Below are 22775 nucleotides of genomic sequence, written 5' to 3'. Positions count from 1 at the left end.
TGATGGCATTTTCATATATCAATAGTGAAAAAGAAATTAAGAAAACAAATCCATTTACTATTGCAGCAAGAAAAAAAGAAATAAGGCACCCAGGCATTAATTTAACCAAGGAGGTAAGATACCTATACTCAAAAAATTATAGGATACTGAAGAAAGAAAATGAAGATATAATTAAGTGGAAGCATATACTGAGTTTATGGATTGAAAGAATTAACATCATTAAAATGTCCACACTACCAAAAGCAATCTATAGATTCAACATATATCCTATTAAAATACCAACGACATACTTCACAGATCTAGTACAAATATTCCAAATATTTGCATGGAACCAAAAAAGGCCCTGAATAGCTTCAGCAATCTTGAGAAAGAAGAATAAAATGGACTTATCACACTACTTGATGTTAAACTATGCTACAAAGCCATTGTTATCAAAACAGCCTGGTAATGGCATAAAAACAGGAATATAGATCAATGGAACAGGACATAAAGCCCAGAAATAAACCGATGCCTGTACAGTCAATTAATATTTGACAAAGGAGGCAAGAATAGATAATGGAGTAAAGAGAGTCTCTTCAATAAACAGTGGTGGTAATATTGGACAGGTATATGTGAAAAAATGAAACTAAACCACCAACTTACACCATACAGAAGAATGAACTCAAAATGGATAAAAGACTTACATTTTATGTTTTTAAAAAAAGACTTAAATTTGAATTTCAAAACCATAAAAATCCTAGAAGAAAACACAGGCAGTAAAATCTCAGACATCTCTTGTAGCAATACTTTTGCCAATATGTCTCCTCAGGCAAGAGAAACAAAGGAAAAAAATAAACAAATGGGACTATATCAAACATAAACCTTTTGCATGGCAAAAGAAACCATTAACAAAATGAAAAGGCAAGCCACTGAAAGGAAAAACATTCACCAATGATACATCTAAGTAAGGGGTTAATTTCCAAAATATATAAAGACCTTATACAACTCAATACTATGAAGACAAACAATGTAAAAATGGGCAAAGGATATGAATAGACACTTTTCCGAAGAGAACATACAGATGGCCAGTAGATATATAAAAAGATGTTCAACATCACTATCAGAGAGATGCAAATTAAAACCACAATGAGATATCACCTCATGCCTATCAGAGTGGCTATGGCTATCATCAATAATTTAACAAGCAACAAGTGTTTGTTTGGCAAGGATATGGAGAAAAGAGAACCCTCATGCATTTTTGGTGGGAATGCAGACTGGTACAGCCACTGTGGAAAACAGAATGGAGTTTCCTCAAAAAATTAAAAATAGAACTACCTTTTGACCCAGCGATCCCACTTCTGGGAATATGTCCAAAGAAACCTGAAATGCTAATTTAAAAGAATATATATACTTCTATGTTCATTGCAGTGTTATTTACAATAGCCATGATCTGGAAACAGCCTAAGTGGCCATCAATAGATGCAGTCTAGATAAAAAAGCTGTAGTACATTTATACAATGGCATATTACAAAGCAGTAAAAAAAAAAAAAAAAAAAAAAGGAAATTTTACTATTTTGCAACAGCATCAATGGACCTGGAAAGTATTATGCTAAGTGAAGTAATCCAATCAGAGAAAGACAGATACCATATGATCTCACTTACATGTGGAATCTCATGAACAAAATAATGTAACAAACAAAATAGAAACACAACTATAAGTACATGGAACAGATCGACAGCTGTCAGAAGGGAGGGGTTTGGGGGCTGGATGAAAAAAGATGAAAGGATTAAGCAAAAAACATATATGATACACGGACATGGACAACAGTGTGGTGATAGCTAGAGCAAATTGGGGTGGGAGGAGGCAGAAGTGGGCAAAGTGGGGATAAATGGGGACAGAAAGAGACTTTGTGTGATGAGTGCATGATGCACAGTGCAGATGATGTTTTATTGAGTTGTACACTTGAAACCTGTACGTTTTTATTAAATAATGTCATCCCAATAAATTCAATTAAAAAAGAAAAAAAACTCACTTCTGTTCCTACAACCAGGCTAGGACATACCAAATAACAATCAACAGAATGTGTACACATTGGGCAGGTGCAAGCACATGAAGAGAATCTCTCTCTGAGGGCCAGGTACACACTGAAGGGTTAAAGTGGATGGTAGAGCAAGAATATTGAGGAAAACTAGCAAATCACTTCCCACTACAAGCACCAGGTAAATGCTAGAGGAATTTGAAGCCAGAGGTGACCTGAAGGTAATAACAGCAATAACAAACTTGAATACAACACAATGTCTGACAAGACTGACTCTACTCTGCCCACTCCCCTGCTCCTGGTAAAGGTCTAGGAAAATAGGTATGACTGTTTCCATGTGAATAAAAAACTAAAAACTGTTTTCTTCAGTCTGCATTATTCTACACATAATGTTCAGCATTCAGGCAAAAATTAATAGACACAGAAAAGAAAAAAAACCCACTATTAAGAGAAAGAGCAATTAATAAAACCAGATTACCTCTTCTGCTTAGAGATTTTGAGACTAATGAGGAGAGGTATAGAGTTTGATCTTCTGACAGATAGTTTATCTTCCCTTTGTTGTTAGCCACTGACTACACCTAGCATCATAGCTAAATACACTATAAATCCACGCCACTGACAGTACACTATTTTCATATATATATATATATATATATATATATATATATATATATATGTAGTGTCACACACTCATTGACTTAACTATTACTAACTACTAAAACTAAGTTATGCATACTGGTATGGCAGTTACCAGAAAGGAGGGGGGTGAGGGGAAATGAAGAGGATATAAGGGGTCAAATATATGGTGACAGAGAAACTAAACTTTGGGTGGTAAGCACACAATGCAATATGCAGAGGATGTATTAAGGAATTGTACACCTGAAATTTATATAATGTTAATGTTATTAATGGATGCTACCCCAATAAATTTAATTTTTTAAAAAACTAAGATCTTAGTGCTTTTGCTTACCAATTGACACTTTAGAGTAAGAAGAGATTAGGTACTTGCTTCCCTCTATTCATGCGCTGAGACAGGCGTAGAGCAAGAAATTAAGCCTTAATTTACATTCTAGTGTTCATGCTATTCCAATATACTCTCTACACTCCTGAAATGACTGGTTTCACCAAGAACAATCTCTTCATGACGTGTTAGTATCTCACCTATAACTCTGCTGAGCCTGTCAGAAGAAATGTTGAGAAGAATCTTCTCTATCAGCTTTGATCCCACATGGATGCAAACTTTATAGAGTCCATCAACTACGGTCACTGAAGCTGGCCTACAAAAGAGTACATAGCACATGACCTTCAAAAGATTTTCACATTTTAAAAAATGCATAAATGCAATATAATTTCAAAAAGCACTAGGTTTTTATGCAGGGTTAATTTTTAAAAAAGACTTTACTTATGTGTTTTTAGAGAAGGGTAGGGAGGGAGAAAGAGAGGGAGAGAAACATCAATGTGTGGTTGTATCTTCCATGCTCCCTGCTGGGGACCTGGTCCGTAACCTAGGCATGTGCCCTACACTGGGAATTGAACTGGTGACCCTTTGGTTTGCAGGCTGGTGCTCAATCTACTGAGCCACAGCAGCTAGGGCAGGGTTAATTTTAATTTCTAAAACAATGTTTCAGAATATCCTAAAAATAAGAGAAGGGCTTTTTAAAGAGTTTCAAATTATTAAGTAATAAATTAGATTTATTCTATATTCATTTTAAAATTTCAGATTGTAATATAACAAAACATTATTCTGTTGTGTAAATTATTTTTTGAAATACAATAAAGATGATAACCACATATTTCCCAATCACAACTTCAAGTTATTTTTTTTCCCCACTGGAATCTGCTTTCAAAAGCAAACTCTTTGGCATGTCACTAAATAGGGAAGCTGATAAATGATTTTCAGTACATCATGCAGTGGTATACTATATGGTGTTAAAAAGATGAGGAAGATTTGTAAGTGCTATTAAGGAAGGCACACCATGATATACTCTAAGGAACAAATAATATGAACAAACTATGAATAGTTGAATAGTACTACTCTGTGCTTTTAAAGAAAGGAATATACATATGCTTGTATGAGCATAATAAATTACTGGTAGAATATGCAAAAACTTCTAACAAGCATGGAAGTAGCATTGATGGTAGAGGAGATGGATAGGGAAGAAGACTTTTACTTTTTGTTTTACTCCTTCCTCTATAGTTTGCTTTTTTACTATAATATGTCTTACCTTTTAAAAAAAATAATTTTTAAAAATTTAAACAAATTAATTTTTAAAAATAAACTGAGAACAGAATTTAGAAACAGACTCATGAATATAGGAGAATTTAGTGTAACAGATAAAACCTTGCTGATTTTCCCTCCAAAAACCTATCACCCACTTTTCCCAGGTCCTTTCCTCCTCGTCTCTCTACAGTCTTGTCCCAGGCGCTCTCTCTTACTTCATTCTTTATTTAAAACACACACACACACACACACACACACACACACACACTATGTACAATATGTACCATATACAATAGACTATACTAAGCAGTGGGTATTGTAAAATAAAAACAGCAAAATGGAGTTGGTATTGTCAAGCAGGCAATCTAAAATGGAGCATGGAGACCTCCAGGAAGCTGAGCTAACATAGCCCCTCTATGTGAAACTGAACTTTTGAACTGGACTACAGCACAAACAGCTCTATCATGATACAATTCCTAGAAATAGCCCTGTATCACTAAACTATTAAGAAATAAAATTTTCACCTTGCAAAAGACATAAACAATTAATCTTACAGCATAGTATGCTTGCCAGTACCAATCACAGCTTTTTCAAAACAACTTGTATAAACCCTTTAGAAGGCTGCTTTTTCTGTCTTTATAAACTCCGTCCCTTTCTTTCCCTTCTTGGAACACTTTTGGTTTTCTACCCCAATCTGTGTCTACAAAATTGCAATTCCTAAAAGACACCCAAACAAACCTTTTGTTTGCCTTGCAGTTCTTGGTAAAAATTGACTGACAGCATACACTAGTGAAGATAGATCTGGTTCCTTCACTTGAGAAACTTAAGAACTTAGTGAGATAGAAAGATAATAAGCTTTTTGACAATGATACCAAGATGATTCAATGGGGATATAATAGTCTTTTCAACAAATAATGCTGAGACAACAGAATATTCACATGCAAAAGAATTAAGTTGGACTCCCTCCTTACACCATACACAAAAAAATAAATCATGGACCTATATGTAAGAGTTAAAACTATACAATTCTTAGAATATAGGAGTAAATCTCTATGATCTTGGCTTATAAATGATACCTTTCTTAGATATACCAACCAAAAAGGACAAGCAACAAAATGAAAAAAGAGAGATAATAAAAAGTGTTGGCAAGGATATGGAGAAACTGCAACCCCTATACATTGCTGATGAGAACATAAAATTGTGCAGTAGCTTTGAAAAACAGTTTGACAGTTTCTCAAAAGGTTAGACACAGACTTACCACATGACCCAGCAATTCTACTTCTGAGTACATACACAAGAGAAATAAAAACATATATCCACACAATAATTTGTACTTGAATGGGTCATATCAGTATTATTTATAATAGCCAAAAAGTGGGAACAATCTGAAAGTTAAGTTGGTGGAAGAAGGAATGAAAAGTGACTGCTAATGGAGCTTTGGGGGAGGGGGTGATTCAAATGTCCTAAAATTGGCACTGAGTGCTATTTTGTAAAGGCATGTAATTTATAAGGTAAAAAGAAAAAGATTACCTAAGAATTTGAATATTTATCACTTGAAAAACAATGTGTTTTCATTGACTTGATTAGCCATTTTACCATAGCACACTGGGGATCCTTATTTTCTAATGTGAATTTGGGAAAATTGAAGTACAGCTTCCAGAACTTAAAGATTAAATCATATAGTACTTATAACCTTTACATTCCAATTATTTGTTAAGGTGGGGGACTGAGTTTCTTCATTTAGAACTTGCTTGAAAGTGTAAACCAAGTAAAAATTTTCTTCAGTATAGCTTCTTCAAGACAATAAACTCTCCCAATTACTGCTTTTAAAAATCCTGTTATGAATACTGAGCAATTTTTGCTTTCCTAAATACCTTTTAATCACTCAGAGGAAATTTTGTACTCTTGTATTAGCTCTGATTAGTTCTCATTAGAAAGTATGACTTGATATATGTAAATTTTTTGTCATTTCCAGTCCTATAAAAATAAATATTTTCCATCTGATTGGCTTGCTTAGTAGACTTACCTGTAGTATATTTTCTTCATAGTACATGGCAAGCAGCTAAAACACTGTTTGTAGATCTTGTTCTCATCTGTTTCTAGTTCCAATCCACACTTTGCACAGCCAGTATATGTAATGTTGGGAAGAGAAGCGAAAATGCTCTTCAGAGAACTATGGGCATTAAAAACTATTTTCTCATCTGCTGTAATGTTAAACACTAGCTCTAAAATCTGGGCTTTGATTAAAATCACTCCTACAAAAGACAGACAAAAATATTATAAATTATAGGACCAAAATTATAATTTACAAACATGGTTAATTACGTACTTGATTTACAGTTTCTTATTGTGAAGGATACACCTGAGATTTTGTTCTTGGTCTTCTCTTTGCTCTTTTCCTAAATAATCTCACTCACTTATGGCTTCAGTATTGACCCTAGAATGTAAGGGGTGATCTGCTAGTAATTTAGAGTAAAGATTTATTTGACTGATTTGGCTGAACAGGTGTATAGTTTCTTTCTCCTTCTGTCCTCTGGAATTATGCAAAATAAGTTTAATACCTCTTTTAGCAGAAATCCCTTTAAATACTTGAAACCAGCTATCATCTCCTCTCTCCTTGCCCTCTCTTGTCTTTTTTAAATTATTATTATTGATTATAGAAAGAGAAACAGAGAATGAGAGAGACAGACAGAAACATTGATTTGTTGTTCCACTTATTTTACTCATTCACTGGTTGATTCTTGCATGTGCCCTGACTGGGGATCAAATCTGCAGCCTTGGTGTATGGGATGACACTGCAACCAACTGAGCTACCCAGCCAGGGCCTCTTCTGTCTTTTTAATTGATCATCAATAAAAGCCAAATAGGAGGTTAAGTTATACTTCTATTCCCTATTTTGTCCAAAAATAATATACCACTAGATTAACCTCTTTTTAAACTTTTTCGATTTCCTGCCCATCACCACCCATACTCTGGGTGTTGGTGGTATAGCCACATGAGCACCGAGAGTCCTCATTTATTAAATGTGCAACTCACCAGGAACCTCAAGCATGCTCATTCTCTACTCAATGGCTCATGCACTCACTTGCTTAAAAAAAAAAAAAAAAAAGGAAAGAAAAAAAATTGAGTATCTATTATCTGCCAAGCAGTCTTTTTTTCTAATTTATCTTTGCCTTATTATACACGAGGTCTATGAGTTTATCTGAGCATTCTTCTCCCTTCCCTCCATATTCAGTTTAAATCCTTTTAAAAGCTTTTTAAAAGCCTTTTTTTTAAGCATTTGTTTTTTGTCCTTCTAGCAAGTTAGTACACTCTAGGTCAAGAGCTCATCACTCTGGTGTCCTATTCTCTTTTCTGGTTATCTCTTTGAGTCCCATTAATGGTAATTTTCCTATTCCTAAGTCCTTTAGTTTGCTTTAGTCTTTTAGTGCCAAAAGATTGTTTCATCATGTCTGCCAATCATGTCATATATCCCTACATGAATTACAAGAGTGTTTAGTGGTCAATATATCTAATAAACTATTGCAGATAGACTATTTCACACCTTTCCAATCACTAAGAAACTATTTAATGAAAGAACTTAATAATTTTAAAAGAATGTTAATAACTCCTAACATTTTGTAAATTTAGACACTTGTTTTAAATTTATTTTTTCAAATACATTTGTCTCTGCCTACACCCCACCACTTTCCCTTGCCCCCTCCCTCCTTCCCTCCTTCAGCTCTTCCCCTTTGGTTTTGTCCATGAGTCCTTGCCACATGTTCCTTGACTTTGCCCTTCCCTTCTTTTTCCCCCGCCCCCCCTCCCTCCTTCCCTCTTGTCTCCATTGACTTCTTTTCCTTTCAGTGTTGCTGGTCTTATTTTCCTTGCATCTTTGTATTGTTGGTTAGGTTCCGCTTATAGGTGAGATCATATGGTATTTGTCTTTCGCCCCCTGGCTTATTTCGCTTAGCATAATGCTCTCTAGTTCCATCCATGCTGTCGCGAAGTGTAGTAGTTCTTTTTTACTTTCTGCTGCATAGTATTCCATTGTGTATATGTACCATAACTTTTTGATCCAATCATCTACTGATGGGCATGTAGGTTGCTTCCAACACTTGGCTATTGTAAATTGTGCTGCTATGATTACTGGGGTGCATAGGTTCTTTTGTATTGGCATTTTGGTGTTCTTAGGGTATAGTCCCAGCAGGGGAATCACTAGACACCTTTTTTAAAAAATGTAAAGCTCATAACAAATATGGGCTCTACTTTAAAGGGGATTACAGCCTGCTGGGCACTGACATTCTACTAATGACAGGAAAGGTGATGAGTGAGCATCTTTATTTCTTTTCAAGGAGTCAGGAATAACTCTATCACTCCCTGGCTTTTGTTAAGCTTTACTGAAAGAGAAAACTTTCTTAGGAAATTCTCCCATGTTGATCTCCCTTTCTCCTTCCTATTATTTAACTGTGACATAGATTAGGAAAAACTTGCTTGTACTTCCATGTGCTTTCTCCATTTCTGTCTTTAAAACACATAAACAATGATAGAAACTATGAAGTCAGTCCTCATAGTTGAAAATAAAGAAAATGAAAATGGCTAAAAGGACCTCTCTGAACACAACCTACCAGGGACTGATTGTAACAGTGCGAAGTTTTTGCATAGTTTTTTAATAGGGAACACAGCTCCAGGGTTTGCAAGAATACTCCCAATTAGCAGCCTCATCTCCCAAATTAGTGGGGATAACTATATCCTTGGTATCATTAATCATCAGAGCTTTGACCATCTATTTTGCTGATTTTGTATTTTAAAATCTAATTCTTGGTCATCATTTCCAGCAGGTAACTGTTTTATGTAAGCAATAGATAAGAGAGTTGACTTCTCCATGACACTAAAGTGAATGGAGTTCCTCCACTGCCTATGGCATTCCTTCTTGCAGTGATCAGCTCTATAAGCTTGTGGAGACTTGGGAGGTGGGGGGACAGGAGGGGCACACAAATATGAAACTGTTTTAGAAACTTATATGACACTACAACATTACCCAAGATTTCACCAGTTAGTATAAATCTAGAGTCTTCTGTGACTGCAAACAACTTACTTCCACTTTTGAAAGTTGTATAAAAGTTTAACAGTATAAAAACAGAATTTTCCATCATTTGTGTTATCTTCTAGAAATATTAATTTTAAATTAACTGTTAGTTAATATTAATAAATGTTTCAATGCAGAAATGAGTATATGGAGTTCTTCACCGAGAATAAATCTCTGTATTCCATTAAAATTTGGGCTTTTCAATATATATATTTTATTGATTATGCTATTACAGTTGTCCCATTTTTTTTCTTCCTCTTTATTCCCCTCCAGTCTATACTGCCCCACCCCCCAGGATCCCTCCCCCCCCCCCTTAGTTCATATCCATGGGTTGTACATATGAGTTCTTTGGCTTCTCCATTTCCTATGCTATTCTTAACCTCCCCCTGCCTATTTTGCACCTACTATTTATGCTGCTTATTCCCTGTACATTTCCCCCATTCTCCCCCCTCACCCTCCCCTCTGTTTTACTGTTCATAGTTTTTGATCTTCTTTTTCTTAGGTAAGACCCTTTAACATTTCATATAATATAGGGCTTGGTGATGATGAACTCCTTTAACTTTACCTTATCTGGGAAGTACTTTATCTGTCCTTCCATTCTAAATGATAGCTTTGCTGGATAGAGTAATCTTGGATGTATGTCTTTGCTTTTCATGACTTTGAAAACTTGCCAGCCCCTTTTTGCCTGCAAGGTTTCTTTTGAGAAATCAGCTGATAGCCTTACGGGAACTCCTTTGTAGGTAACTGTCTCCTTTTCTTTTCCTGCTTTTAAGGTTCTCTCTTTATCTTTAATCTTGAGTAACTTAATTAGGATGTGCCTTGGTGTGTGCTTCCTTGGGTCCAACTTCTTTGGGACTCTCTGAGCTTCCTGGATCTCCTGGAAGTCTATTTCCTTGGCCAGACTGGGGAAGTTCTCCTTCATTATTTGTTCAAATAAGTTTTCACTTTCTTGTTTTTCCTCTTCTCCTTCTGGCACCCTTATCGTTTGGATGTTGGATTGTTTAAAGTTGTTCCAGAGGTTCCTAAGCCTCTCCTCATTTGTTTTGAATTCTTGTTTCTTCATTCTGTTCTGGTTGAATGTTTATCTCTTTCTTCTGCTCCAGAGTTGACCTGAGTCCCAGTTTCTTTCCTTTTACTGTTGGTTCCCTGTAAATTTTTCTTTATTTTACTTTGCATAGCCTTGCTGTTTTCTCCATTTTGTGACCATATTCAACCAATTGAGTGAGCATCCTGATTATCAGTGTTTTGAACTGTGCATCTGATAGGTTGGCTATTTGTTCATCACTTAGTCCTATTTTTGGAGCTTTGGTCTGTTCTTTCATTTCGGCCATATTTCTTTGTCTCAGTGCATCTGTTCCACTGGAAGGGGTGGAGCCTTAGGTATTTGCCAGGGTGGGGCAACCCAGGTAGCTGAGTTGTGAGGCTTTCTATGGCGGAGGGGTCTGAGAGGGAACAATTCTGGCTGCTCAGCTCTTGGCCAGCTTTCAGTCACTTTCCCCACTAGCCACAAGCAAATTGGGCCCTCTGGTGCTGATTCCCGGGTAGGTGAGTTTGTGTACATTCTAGGACCCTGTGCATCTCTCCAGTGGATTCTCCTGTGAGGCTGGAAGTTTCTCCTGCTGCCACATCCCATGGGTTTTTACCTCCAGATGTTTTGAGGCTTTCTTTTCCTACACTGGAACCCTTTGTTGTGCAGTCTGTTTTGCTCCCCAGTTGTTCCTCCCGGATATCCACACACGAATGTGGGATATCCCGGTCTGCCAGCCACTGCCTCACCAGCCCGGTCCTCCAGCTGCCGTCTTGCTAGGTGTCCTCTCTGCCCCAGCTGCCTGTCTCCACTTCTCCAACCAGTCTGGATGAATGTATCTTCTTTAGTTCCTTGGTTTGTCATATTTCCATACAGTTCAATTTTTCTGGCCATTCTGGTTATTTTTTTGTTTTTAAATTTGTTGTCCTCTTTTTGACTGTGCGAGGAGGCAAAGTGTATCTACCTACGCCTCCATCTTGGCTAGAAGTGTAAAATTTGGGTTTTTTGAGAGGTGTTATTATTTTTCTACTTGCATTCTCTTTAGTTTTATTATGCTAATGTCTACAATCATGTCTTGTGAAGCATATATACACACCTATGTGAATTAACACAACCTGTAAAATTTTAATCTGGTTTCTGGCCAATGTAGTGTAGAGTAGATTCATGCTCCCACCTTATGATACAATAAAAAACAAATATTTGGTCTTTGTCCCTAGTCCTGGACTCCAAAATCCCTCAGAATCTCCAGACTGATAAGAGTATCATTTGTGTGCTATTGAGATGACTCGTGACTGGGGTGCATAGGTAGTTTCTGGCTGGGGCTTAGTCACCAGAAAGACCAAGGCAGGATTAAAGGGTTGGAACTTGCAGCTCTACTCCACAACCTCTGAAAGTTTGAGTTAATCACCAATGGTCAATGATTTAGTCAACTGTGCCTACAGAATGAACCCTTGATTAAAAACCCCTAAATAACTGGGTTCAGGGAGTACACAGGGGTGCTGGAAGAGTGGTGCACCTGAAGGGAGCATGGAAGCTCCATGTCCCTTCACCCATAACTTGCTCTGTGCATCTCTTCATTTGGCCATTCCTGAGCTGTATCCTTTAAAATAAACTGCTAAGTGTAAATAAAGTGTTCCTGAAGTCTATGAGCACTTCTAGTAAATTAGTGAACCTGAAGGAGGGTGGGTTGTAGGAATGCACAACTTTATAGCTGAATTAGTATATGGGTAACATCTGGACTACATCTTGACTGAAAGAACGCCGATCTAAGAAGCCTAACTATGACTCCTTGCTTTCAGTAAAATTCCATAACCTAACCACATCCTTAAAGGAAAGAAGGTACGCTAATAACATCCTTTCTTAACATAGTATTCTGCAATAGTTTTTTGTCAACTAAATAGTAACTAAAATGTGTGCACAAACATTATTTTTCAGGCCCTCTGAGTGGTAAGCACTGACCATGGAAAACATCTTGTGACTGCCCAGAGGTAAACTGCCTCCTGATGATGATCATAGGACAATTGACCTCATCCTTAGTCCCAAACCCTACACCCACCTCAAGGCACCTGTATAAGGCACCCACAAGAACTCCTTGGAAAGCTCAGCTTCTCTTTTCTGGTGAACTCCCTTGTATACAACCTCTTTTCAATAAATTCTATCTGCTTGATCTTGTACTGAGTTCAGTGCTCACTTCTATGACATGGAGATTCAAGTATCTGGCATTCAAGGTTTGGTAACATAGCCAAGTCAGAATATACCCAGGATACAACACAGAAGTGTGGGTATCCCAGACACCTAATCCTTGCAACTGGCACCTGAAGAAAGGACAGTCTTGTGGGACTGAGCTCTTAAACCTGTGGAGTCTGACACCAACTCCAGATAGGTAGTGTCAGAATTGAATTGTAGGATATCCAGTTGATGTCCAGAGAGTTGGAGAACTGGTTGTTGGTATAGGAAAATAAAATCCATACATTCAGTGTCAGAAGTATTGTGTATATAAACAGTTCTGACATTTCAAACAACTAATAACCCAAACAAAGTGTATGAAACAATTCTCAAGACCTTTGATATCAGGCAACAAAGGACGGTGACCCTTAAGAGATCGAGCCTGGTGACTCCCACAGCTTACAGATAAGAGAGTTTCCTGGCTGTGGTGAAGGTAAGGGGAACCCAGCAGAACCTGATGGCTTCCTTGAGTTGAGAGGAGAAAGAACTTTGATATGGAAGGCTAATGTGGCTGGAGTTCTCAGGGCAGGACAGTAGAAGAGAGCTGCAAAAAGAGTTACAGAGGGTCCCCCTGGAGGATTCAACTGAGCATTTACCAGTATATGTGACCACAGACCAAGGAAAGAACTGTCTGAAAGGATTATTGGGAACAATTCCCTAAAGCTTCCACAAAGCCAGGAAAAGTGCATTTTCCCACTAGTTACATGGAAAAATCTCATAATCCATAGGGCATTGGATAGAAAACTCAGAAGCTGCACTTAAAGGGAAGTTTATGGCACTAAACTCCTACATTGGAAAAAAAGGAAAAGTCTCTTATCAATGACCTCAATTGCACTTAATAAATGAGAAAGAGTAAAATCCAAGGAAGTGGAGGAAATAATAATGATCAGACCAGAAATCAATGAAATAGAAAACAGGAAAATAGGAAAAAAATCAGTTTGAGAACATCAATAAAATTAATTAACCTCTAGCCAAATTAACCAGTGGGGGTGGAGAGGGGGGCGGGGAGCTAGAAGACATAAATTAGTAATATCAGGCAATACCAGTATCACTACAGATGGTACAACCACTTTGGAAAATAGTATGGCAGTTTTGCAAAAAGTTAAACATACACCATATAATCCAGCTATTTATTCAACTTCTAGATATTTACTTATGAGAAAATAAAGACTATGTCCGTATAATGCCTTATACCTGAATGTTTATAGAAGCTTATTTATAACAGCCAAAAACTGGAAATAACTCAAATGTCCATCAACACATGAACACATTTTAAAAATCTTAACATATCCATAGAATAGAAGAAAAAGGAATAAATTGCTGCTATGCACAATGGCGGGGGTATCTCAAAAGAATTTCCTAAGTTAAAGATGCCAAACAAAACAGTGTCCATTCTGTATGACTCTAGGTATATCAAATCATAGAAAACTCAAACTAATCCCTAGTGTTAGTAAGCAGACTGAATTAAAAGACGAACTTCTAGTAATTATACACAAAAAAATGTTAAGTGATCCTTAATAATTACAAGTTAACCTCAAAAGATTATAGGCAAAAAGCTAAGAAGATGCCAATATCTGGTTCAGATATTTACAAAGATCTATATTTCACTTTTATATATATTTCCCCCACAAATGGTAGCTTCTTTACTTGTATTAAAACTAGCAATACCGCCCTGAACAGTGTGGCTCAATTGATTGAGTGTCGTACTGCAAAGTAGGTCACTGGTTCGATTCCCAGTCAGGGCACAATACCTAGGTTGTGTGCTTGGGTTTGGTCCCTGGTTGGGGCATGTGCGAGAAGCAACTGATAGATGTTTCTCTCACACACTGATGTTTCTCTCCCTCTCTTTCTCTTTCCCTTCCCCTTTCTCTAAAAAGAAATAAATAAAATCTTAAAACTAGCAATATCTTACATATATAAAAATCTTACCTGAACGCTTATCCTCCAGGTGTGTTGCTAAATCTGACATCTTCACAAAAGAGGGCATGTTTTTTAGAAATTTTGCTTTAAACGTAATTGCTCTTATATCATCATCAAACAGGCACTCACAGGATGACCAAGGTGTTGTATGCAATTCTAGGTTTTCTAGGATGCAATTGCGCTGAACGAAAAGATATTTAAATTCCCAAATATAATCTTAAACAAACAAATAAAAACAAAAAGTTATCAAAAAGGAAATAATTTTGGTTCAGAATCAGATTAAACACTGAACTATTTAATCAGTTAAATACAACTTTTATCACACTAAGAAATTTGGGTATAAAGAGACAAAATATGAATGTATTAAGGCATTAGGAAGGATGCTAGAGATAATTTAAATAATAATTTTTTCTAAAGATTTCTTGGTCTCCTAAACAGTCACAATTTATTATAACCAACTGCTTTTCAGGGTAGCAAATTTTTGTTTTGATATCTACAGGCAAAGATAATATAATGAGGACACAGAAATGGATACATGTCTACCTTAATCAATATCTCAAACTGATCAATTGATTTTCAACACCTTAGGTTTCTTGTATAGCTAATTTTTCCAGAAGAAAAAAAGTATTTAGATACAGTTGTACATATTTTTAATTCTCTCAGTAATAACTCTAATTCCGAAAACTATAATAGCACAGATCTTACCAAATAACCATAATTCATATTAATAAATTCAACTTTAAAACTATTAATAAAACAAAAAGAGGTCTCTTAGCACTAAGTTTTTAATAATAAAAGCTTTGTTTTTGGTTTTGCACTTATTTCAGGTCAACATCTAATTCACATGCCCCACCTACTTCCTTAGTTTCTTTCATTTGACAGTTTTTTTTCCCCAGAGAATTTTAGAACAAGTCAGTATATCTGTATAAATACTGCATCATTAGGTAGAACTAAAGCATATATGTTCCAAGTTGCTGCTTAAAACCATTCTATTTTTAAAATAGCTTTCTTGTCTTATTACAAAATACACAGATAAACTAACTAAATAAATACCAGCCATAATCTCAAAATTCCAAAATAAAGTTAACACTTCAGTTTGTTTCATTTTTCCCTAACATGTCAAATGTTTTTACATGTTATTAAGTATTTCTCCACATTATTTTAAAATCTGCATAATAAGCTACTGCATAAGTACACCAAAATCTTTAACAATTATAGCAATCCTCTATTGTGGGGTTTGTTGGGTTTTTACTTTTACTTTTCACGATTATAAATAGTAACATGATAAATATATTTTTTGCTACACTTTTATTGATAGCCATGATTAATTTCTATAAGTGTAATTATTAGGTCAAAGGTATTCTAAATCCTAAGGCTGTCATATGGATTGTCAACTATCCTCAAGAAAGGTTTTGCCAATTTACATTTCCGACAGTTTATTAGAATGACTGTTTCCCCATATCTTCTCTATTAATTTTTTAGGAGAAAAATCATCTATCATTATTTTATTTGTGTATCTTCAGTTACTAGAGTAAATTTTTCTTATATCTATTGGCCATTTCTTCTTTGGGGACTTGACTGTTCATGTATCTGCTGCTCATTCATCCTCACAGATATTTGGCTTTTGCTTAGAGCATTATTTTCGGACAAAATGCAACTTGTTTTCTTGTTTTTCACTTGTATTTTAAATTTGTATATAGTGATTTTTATATTAATATATAGTATAGTAGTTTTTGTTGCTACATCTTACTTAACCTCCTAACTCTGGATTCCAAGTCAGTTTGCTTTATTTTCTTCTACTACTCTTTGTTTCCTTTAAAAAAACATATTTGACTCTCTAATGCATCTGTAATTTATCTGGCACAAATATGAAGTATAAATTTAATTTAATTTTATCTCAAATTTTTAGCTAGATATTCCAAACATTACCTAAAAAGAAAAATGTTCACTTTTACTTTCAAATTATAACATAAAATGCTTATTGTATAATATTTAGATAGTTGGAGAAAAGGAAATTAATAGGTAATATAAGATTGGCTATGCTTTAACAAGCTGGAAATGGTACTCTATATATGTTTGAATTTTTTCATACTATAAGGTTTAAAAATTAAATACAGATTCACAATCACATAAAATTAAAACTAAAGGTATGAAGAAAAAAACCATATAATATTATCATACAGAGGTAACCATTGCTAGCATTTTTTTATCTGTATTTCCAGGTATTTAAGTGTAAGTACATATTTATATATCGGCTTTTATTAAAATGGGATCCTACTACACATGAAATTTTATCATATACTTTTTAAATTAATTAATACATCACATACATCTCTCCAGACTGGTAAACATACATGTATTTGGTAGTGAATACCTTTGTGTGCCCACCCAGAACACAAATCAGCTGCTTTAACTGTTCCCACACCCTCTGAAATGAGCTCAGGCATCCCTATTTCTACTTTTCAACCCAGTCCTCCATGCCACAGTTGATTGAATTAAATTCCACCAGGACAATCATATTCTCTTTGCCTGGACTTTCGAAATGCGACTGATCTCTTAAAAATATCTGGCTGGCCAAAAATCTCATTGTTTTTTCTGTAAGATGGCTGTAGTAGGGCTCAATTGTCTTTAACTTCATTCAAAACAATTTTGTTAAGATTGTATTGTGACAGCTGTCATATCAGTGTGTATTAAAAAAGTATCAGGACAATCAAGATGGCAGAGGAGTAAGTGGAAGTCACACTGACCTCCTCCCAGGAACAACATGGAAGTACAACTAAATTGGGGAAAAATCACCTGGAACAAACAACTGAACAACAGCGAGAGATGAGCCTTATAACCTCGGACAGACAGAAGAATTAGCTTTGGCACAACCTAACTGGTAAGGAGTGTAGTAGAGACTCGAGAAGGCAGGCAGGGTGCCCATGGATGGCAACACCAGAAGGATATTGAAATAGCCAATTGGATCCACCTGTGAAAAGCAGGATCTAAACCATAAGCAGGAATCTCCAACCTACAGCACCAGAGCCCAAAAAGTACACAGATAACAGCCAGCTGTGAAAAGCGGCAGGGTTGCTCTCTGCCAGAGATGGTTGGCTGGAGATGCAAAGAGCCGTTTAAAGGTCCAATGCATAAAGTTTTATTTGCAGCCACTTATCCTCATCTCTGGCAAAGGCAGGGACAGAGTGGGCTAGAGACTGTGGAAAGAGGCTTGGAGGAAAGAACTGAGAGAGTAGCTGGCAGGATCCTGGTGCTGACTCATCCTCCATGCAACAGCAGCAGCCATCTTGCTCAGGTGGGCCACTCCCCTGAGTGGCATGAGAGGACAAAATAGCTCTGCCAGCAGGAGGGACTCGGTCCTAGCTCTGTAGTGCTAAAGCCTGACTGCTGAGTACAGACTGGCAGCCAGATAGTAGATCCCTGGCTAAAGGGGGCACAGAGTGGTCTAGAGACAGTTGAGAGACTGGAGACGGAGACTTTGGGCAGAGAATGGAGAGAGAAGCTGGTGGGATCCCAGTGCTGACTCCTCCCCCATACAGCAGCAGCCGCCTGGCTGATGCAGACCACTTGCCTGAGCAGCAGTAGCGTGAGAGGACCCAATAGCCCTGCCCCCAGGAGGGACTCTGCTCTGCCCTGTGGTGCCTAAGCCGGTCTGCTGAGTGCAGAGTGCCTAGATTAACAGCAGAAGGAGACAGCCACAGACAGTAGATTCCTGGAAGTCTAGAAGAGTCTGTCTCAGGTCAGAAGGGGTCAACAACTGACATCATCAGAGGTAGATCCAGAAAGTAAAAACAGTGATCTCCTACCATAGAATTCACACCACAAAGTCAGGAAATCAAGACAGATTAATTTAAGAAGCAGGAATAAAAAAGAAGAGTCCCACAAATAATGGGAAGACCAAGAAAAACCCATCAGAGGGAAAGGAGGAATCCTCACAAAGAGAACTAAATGAAATAGAGGCAAGTAAACTATCAGATATTGAGTTTAAAACAATGGTTCTAAGGAAGCTCAATGAGCTCGAGAAAATTACAAAAAATTACAGGAAACTACAAGGAACTTACTGCAAACTATATCATCATGAAAAAGGACACAGAAATTATCAATAAGCGGCAAGAGGAAATGAAGAATACAACTTCTGAACTGAAGAACATGGCAGAAGGAAAAGCAGGCAAGATGAAGCAGAGGAACGAATCAGTGAGCTGGAGGACAAGGTAGAAAAAAGTTCCCAGAAAGAGCAACAAAATGAAAAAAGACTCAAAAAGAGTGAAGAGGCATTTAGGGAAATGCAGGACAACCTGAAATGTAATAATATCCATAAAATAGGGATACCAGAAGAAGAAAAGGAGGAAGGGAGAGAGAACCTGTTTGAAAAAGTAATGATGGAAAAGTTCCCTAATTGGAGGAGAGAAAAAGTCACACAAGTCCAGGGAGCACGGAGGGTCCCATTCAAGAGGAACCCTAATGAGACCCACTCCAAGAGACATCATCATTAAAATGGCAAATATCAAAAACAAACAGAAAATTCTAAAGGAAGCAAGGGAGGAACCAGTAGTAACATACAAGCGGGCCCTGATATGGCTACCAACTGATTTCTCAAGAGAAACACTACAAGCCAGAAGGGTATGGCAAGAAATATTTCAAGTCATGAAAAGCAAAGGCCTGCAACCAAGACTTCTCTAATTTCAATTGAAGCAGGGCTCTCAAGTGAAATGGAAGGCAAAATAAGGAGTTCCCCAGACAAAAGAAGGCTAAAAGACTACACCTCCACCCAACCAGCACTGCAAAATATGCCAAAAGGACTGCTTTAAGAAGATGAAGAAAAAGAGTTAATGACTACCCAGCTCCTTTTACAATCACCAATACTTGATATTACCAATATTTTTAATACTTACTAATCAGATTGTGACAATGATGTTATTGTAGTTGTTGCTTTATCATTTGTTGAAACGAAACCTGTTTTTGTATATTTCTTGCCTATATCTATTATTTTTAAAAAGCTTTAAATGACTTTTGGTATTCTTCATCCATTTCTTGATGAAATGTTTGTAGAATTTTTTACCTACAAAAAACCCCCCAAAACTATTAATCCTTTTTCAGATGTGTTGCAAATACTTTCCTATTCTTTGTCCTTTAACCTTTTTTATACATATTGTATAGTCTTAACTCTAAAATAGTCATAGTGTCAATATTTTACCTTATAACTTCTGGGTTGGAAGATTTTACTTCAGGGTAAGAAAAATATTATTTTGTATTTTCTCCTAAAACTCCTTAGATTTTACATATTAATTTTTAACTCACCTGAATATGTTTTGTATAATGTGTGAAATAGGGCTTCATATTTGTTTTATTTCAAGTAACAGTGGTCCATGCACTTTATTTGTTGAATAAGCCTTATTTTCCCCAATGATTTGAAATATCAATTTAATCATATATTCCACTGTTAGATACATATGTTTGTTTCTAGAATGCTCATTTTATTTTCATTGATCTACTTGATTATTTCTGTGCTGGTGCCATGTTGTTTTAATTGCTGAGACTTTAAAATGGATTTAAGTTTTTTAATATTTTATAATGGATTTTGACATTTTAAAAAATAAATGAATAAAATCAATCTGCACTTTTTTAAAAAAAGGAACTCCTACCTTTTGTGACAACATGGGTGGAACTGGAGAATATTATGCTAAGTGAAATAAGCCAGTCAGTAAAATACAAATACCATACGATCTCCCCTATAAGTGGAATCTATTCAACAAAATAAACTAATGAACAAAATAAAGTACAGGCATGGAAACATGGAGCAGACTGAAAGTGACCAGAGGGTATGGGGAAGGAGGACAATGGTGGAGAGAAAGGGAAGGGATTAGACAAAGAACATGTATGAATGAGCCATGGACATGGACAACAGAGCAGGAATTGACTATGGGAGAGCGGGGCAGGGTGGGATGGGTGGAGGAGGGCAAAGGGGGACAAATTGAGACAACTGTAATAGAATAAATATAATTTGGAAAAAAAGGAAAGTTGGAAGAAGATAAAAAAGAAAAAAAGAATAAACTAAACCCTAATCAAGCGGAGTTCAAAAAACATAATAATGGTTGGAGCAGCAGTAAAAAATAAATAAATAAAAATAATAAAATTATCTAAATTGGCAAATTTTTGTGTAGTCATTTTAGTATTCAAAAGGGAAGAAAATACACATTTTCAGCATATTATGCTTCATCATTTCAAAAAAAGTAAAAATACAACTGAAATGCAAAAAAAGATTTGTGCAGTGTTTGAAGAAGGTGCTGTGACTGATCAAATGTGTCAAAAGTGGTTTGCCAAGTTCATGCTGGAGATTTCTTGCTGGATTATGCTCCATGATCAGGTAGACCAGTTGAAGTTCGCAGTGATCAAATCGAGGCATTGAGAACAATCAACATTATACCATGTGTGAGAAAGCTGACATACTCAAAATATCAAAATCAATAAAGTTAATGGTGAAAATGAAAAATATATCTTTTATTTTATGGAAAAAACTATATGGACTTTTGGCCAATCCAATAAAAGTAAAATCAGGAGCTACAGAGTAACCATCTGCTTTCCATATGGTTAAAAAGAAGAAAAAATCTGCACTGAATGAAAAAAGCACTTACATGGAGAAGCTGCCTGGGATGCACAAAGCTTTTCAGCTCCTAGTTACAAGTCCCTTGGAAACCCACAAACTCTCTTGCCTTATATACTATAAGAGACTCCTGCATACTTTCTTAACTTAGCATTTTTTTTAATAACTTAAAATAAGCAGTTACTTACTCCTCAAACTTCAGTCTCTTTCTCGTTGACAGTGGGAATTTTGAAAGATTGCCTGATCTGTATTTTATTCTTCATCCATTCATTTACAAGGAAAATATTTACCAGGGCAGGCATAGTGCTGTGTAATGGTGATAGAATAGTGAACAGCTAGTCATAGAATTTACAATCTACTAGGAAATTTAGTTAATTATTATGTAAAGCCAACAGGCTAGATAATCCCAGTTGTGTTAAATGGCACATATGGAATACAAAAAATGATCTGATAGAGAGCAGTTATGTATTTATATGTGGTAGGCCTCCCAAAGGATATGAAATTGGAGCTGAGAGATGAAGGAGCCATGCATGTGGGAGAGTTGGGGGGAAAAGCACTCTAGGCAGAGGAAACATGTAAATTCAAGATACTGAAGCATGGAAAGGACCGGCATGTTCAAATAACAGAAGGGAGTCACATGCAGCTATGCCAGTAAGTCTGAGGGAGGATGGTATTGAGACAATTTGTGATACATTTCTATATGTGAATCATGAATTAAGGGTGTGAATGGGGAAAAAAAAGCTAGAATCTTATTTCTGGTCAAGATGACAATGTAGATAAGTGCAGTACTCGCATCCTTCCACAACCATATCAAAATTACAACTAAACTACAGAACACCCATCATTCAAAATCACCTGAAATTAGGTGAATAGAAGTCTTACAATAGGAGTTTAAAGAAGCAGCCACACCACCCTGGCCAGGTGGCTCACTTGGTTGAAGCATCATCCTGTACACCAACGAATGGCTATGGGTTCTGTCCCCAGTCAGGGCACATACCTAGGTTGTGGGTTCATTCCCCAGTTGGGGCACTTGAGGAAGGCAGCCAATTCATGTTTCTCTCTCACATCCCCCCCCCTTTTCTCTCTCTCTAAAATCAATAAATATACTCTTGGGTGAGGCTTTAAAAAAAAAATAAGCCACACCAAGGGAGGGTAGAGACACAAAACAGGCTGCTCCCACACACACATAGCAAATAAAAATCAGGAAGGATATCTCAGCTGCAGAGATCCCCCTGAAAAGTGAGGGGTCCTAGCCCCACACCGGGCTCCCCGGTCCAGGGTTCCGGTGCCTGGAAGAGAGGCCCCAGAGACAGTGCACTTAGTGGACAGGTTCAGACTACATTGAAGCACCACCCAATCACCTCCACTGTTAGACACTCAAGGAGTGGACTCAGTGGGCACCAGAGCCCCATGAAGTAAGTCCTGCTCTGTGGAGTGGGCCCCTGTGCAACTGATCTTCCTCAGTGGTCACAGCCAGTACTCACAGCTGATCAGCTTGGAGGTAAATCCCTCCCACTGACAATCTGACAGCAATTGAGGCTCAACGACAACAGGAGGGTGTACATAGCCCACACAAGGGTGGGGGTGTGCACTCAGAATGCCCAGCTTGGGTGATTGGGGAGCCTGTGCCACTAGACCCTACAGGACACCTACTACATTATGCCACTCTACCAAACCCAGGAGACATAACAATT

The 22775-nt window shown here is 36.8% G+C and overlaps 1 protein-coding gene across 1 annotated transcript in view; it reads right to left on the bottom strand.

Annotated features, from left to right (window-relative positions):
- Positions 1 to 22775, bottom strand: part of SHLD2 (shieldin complex subunit 2) — a 137653-nt gene that overhangs the window by 8305 nt on the left and 106573 nt on the right. Inside the window, exons 7-9 of the mRNA XM_054580480.1 lie at positions 14490 to 14696; positions 6266 to 6494; positions 3180 to 3295 (exon numbers count right to left, since the gene is read on the bottom strand). Of these exons, the coding sequence (XP_054436455.1) occupies positions 3180 to 3295; positions 6266 to 6494; positions 14490 to 14696 (552 nt within the window). The remainder of the gene's footprint in view (positions 1 to 3179; positions 3296 to 6265; positions 6495 to 14489; positions 14697 to 22775) is intronic.

Source organism: Pteronotus mesoamericanus, unplaced genomic scaffold (genome assembly GCF_021234165.1).
Source record: "Pteronotus mesoamericanus isolate MK-2021 breed Mesoamerican mustached bat unplaced genomic scaffold, CSHL_Meso_final contig_59, whole genome shotgun sequence".
Classification (NCBI taxonomy): Eukaryota; Metazoa; Chordata; class Mammalia; order Chiroptera; family Mormoopidae; genus Pteronotus; species Pteronotus mesoamericanus.
This window is presented reverse-complemented; position numbering and strand designations above follow the sequence as displayed.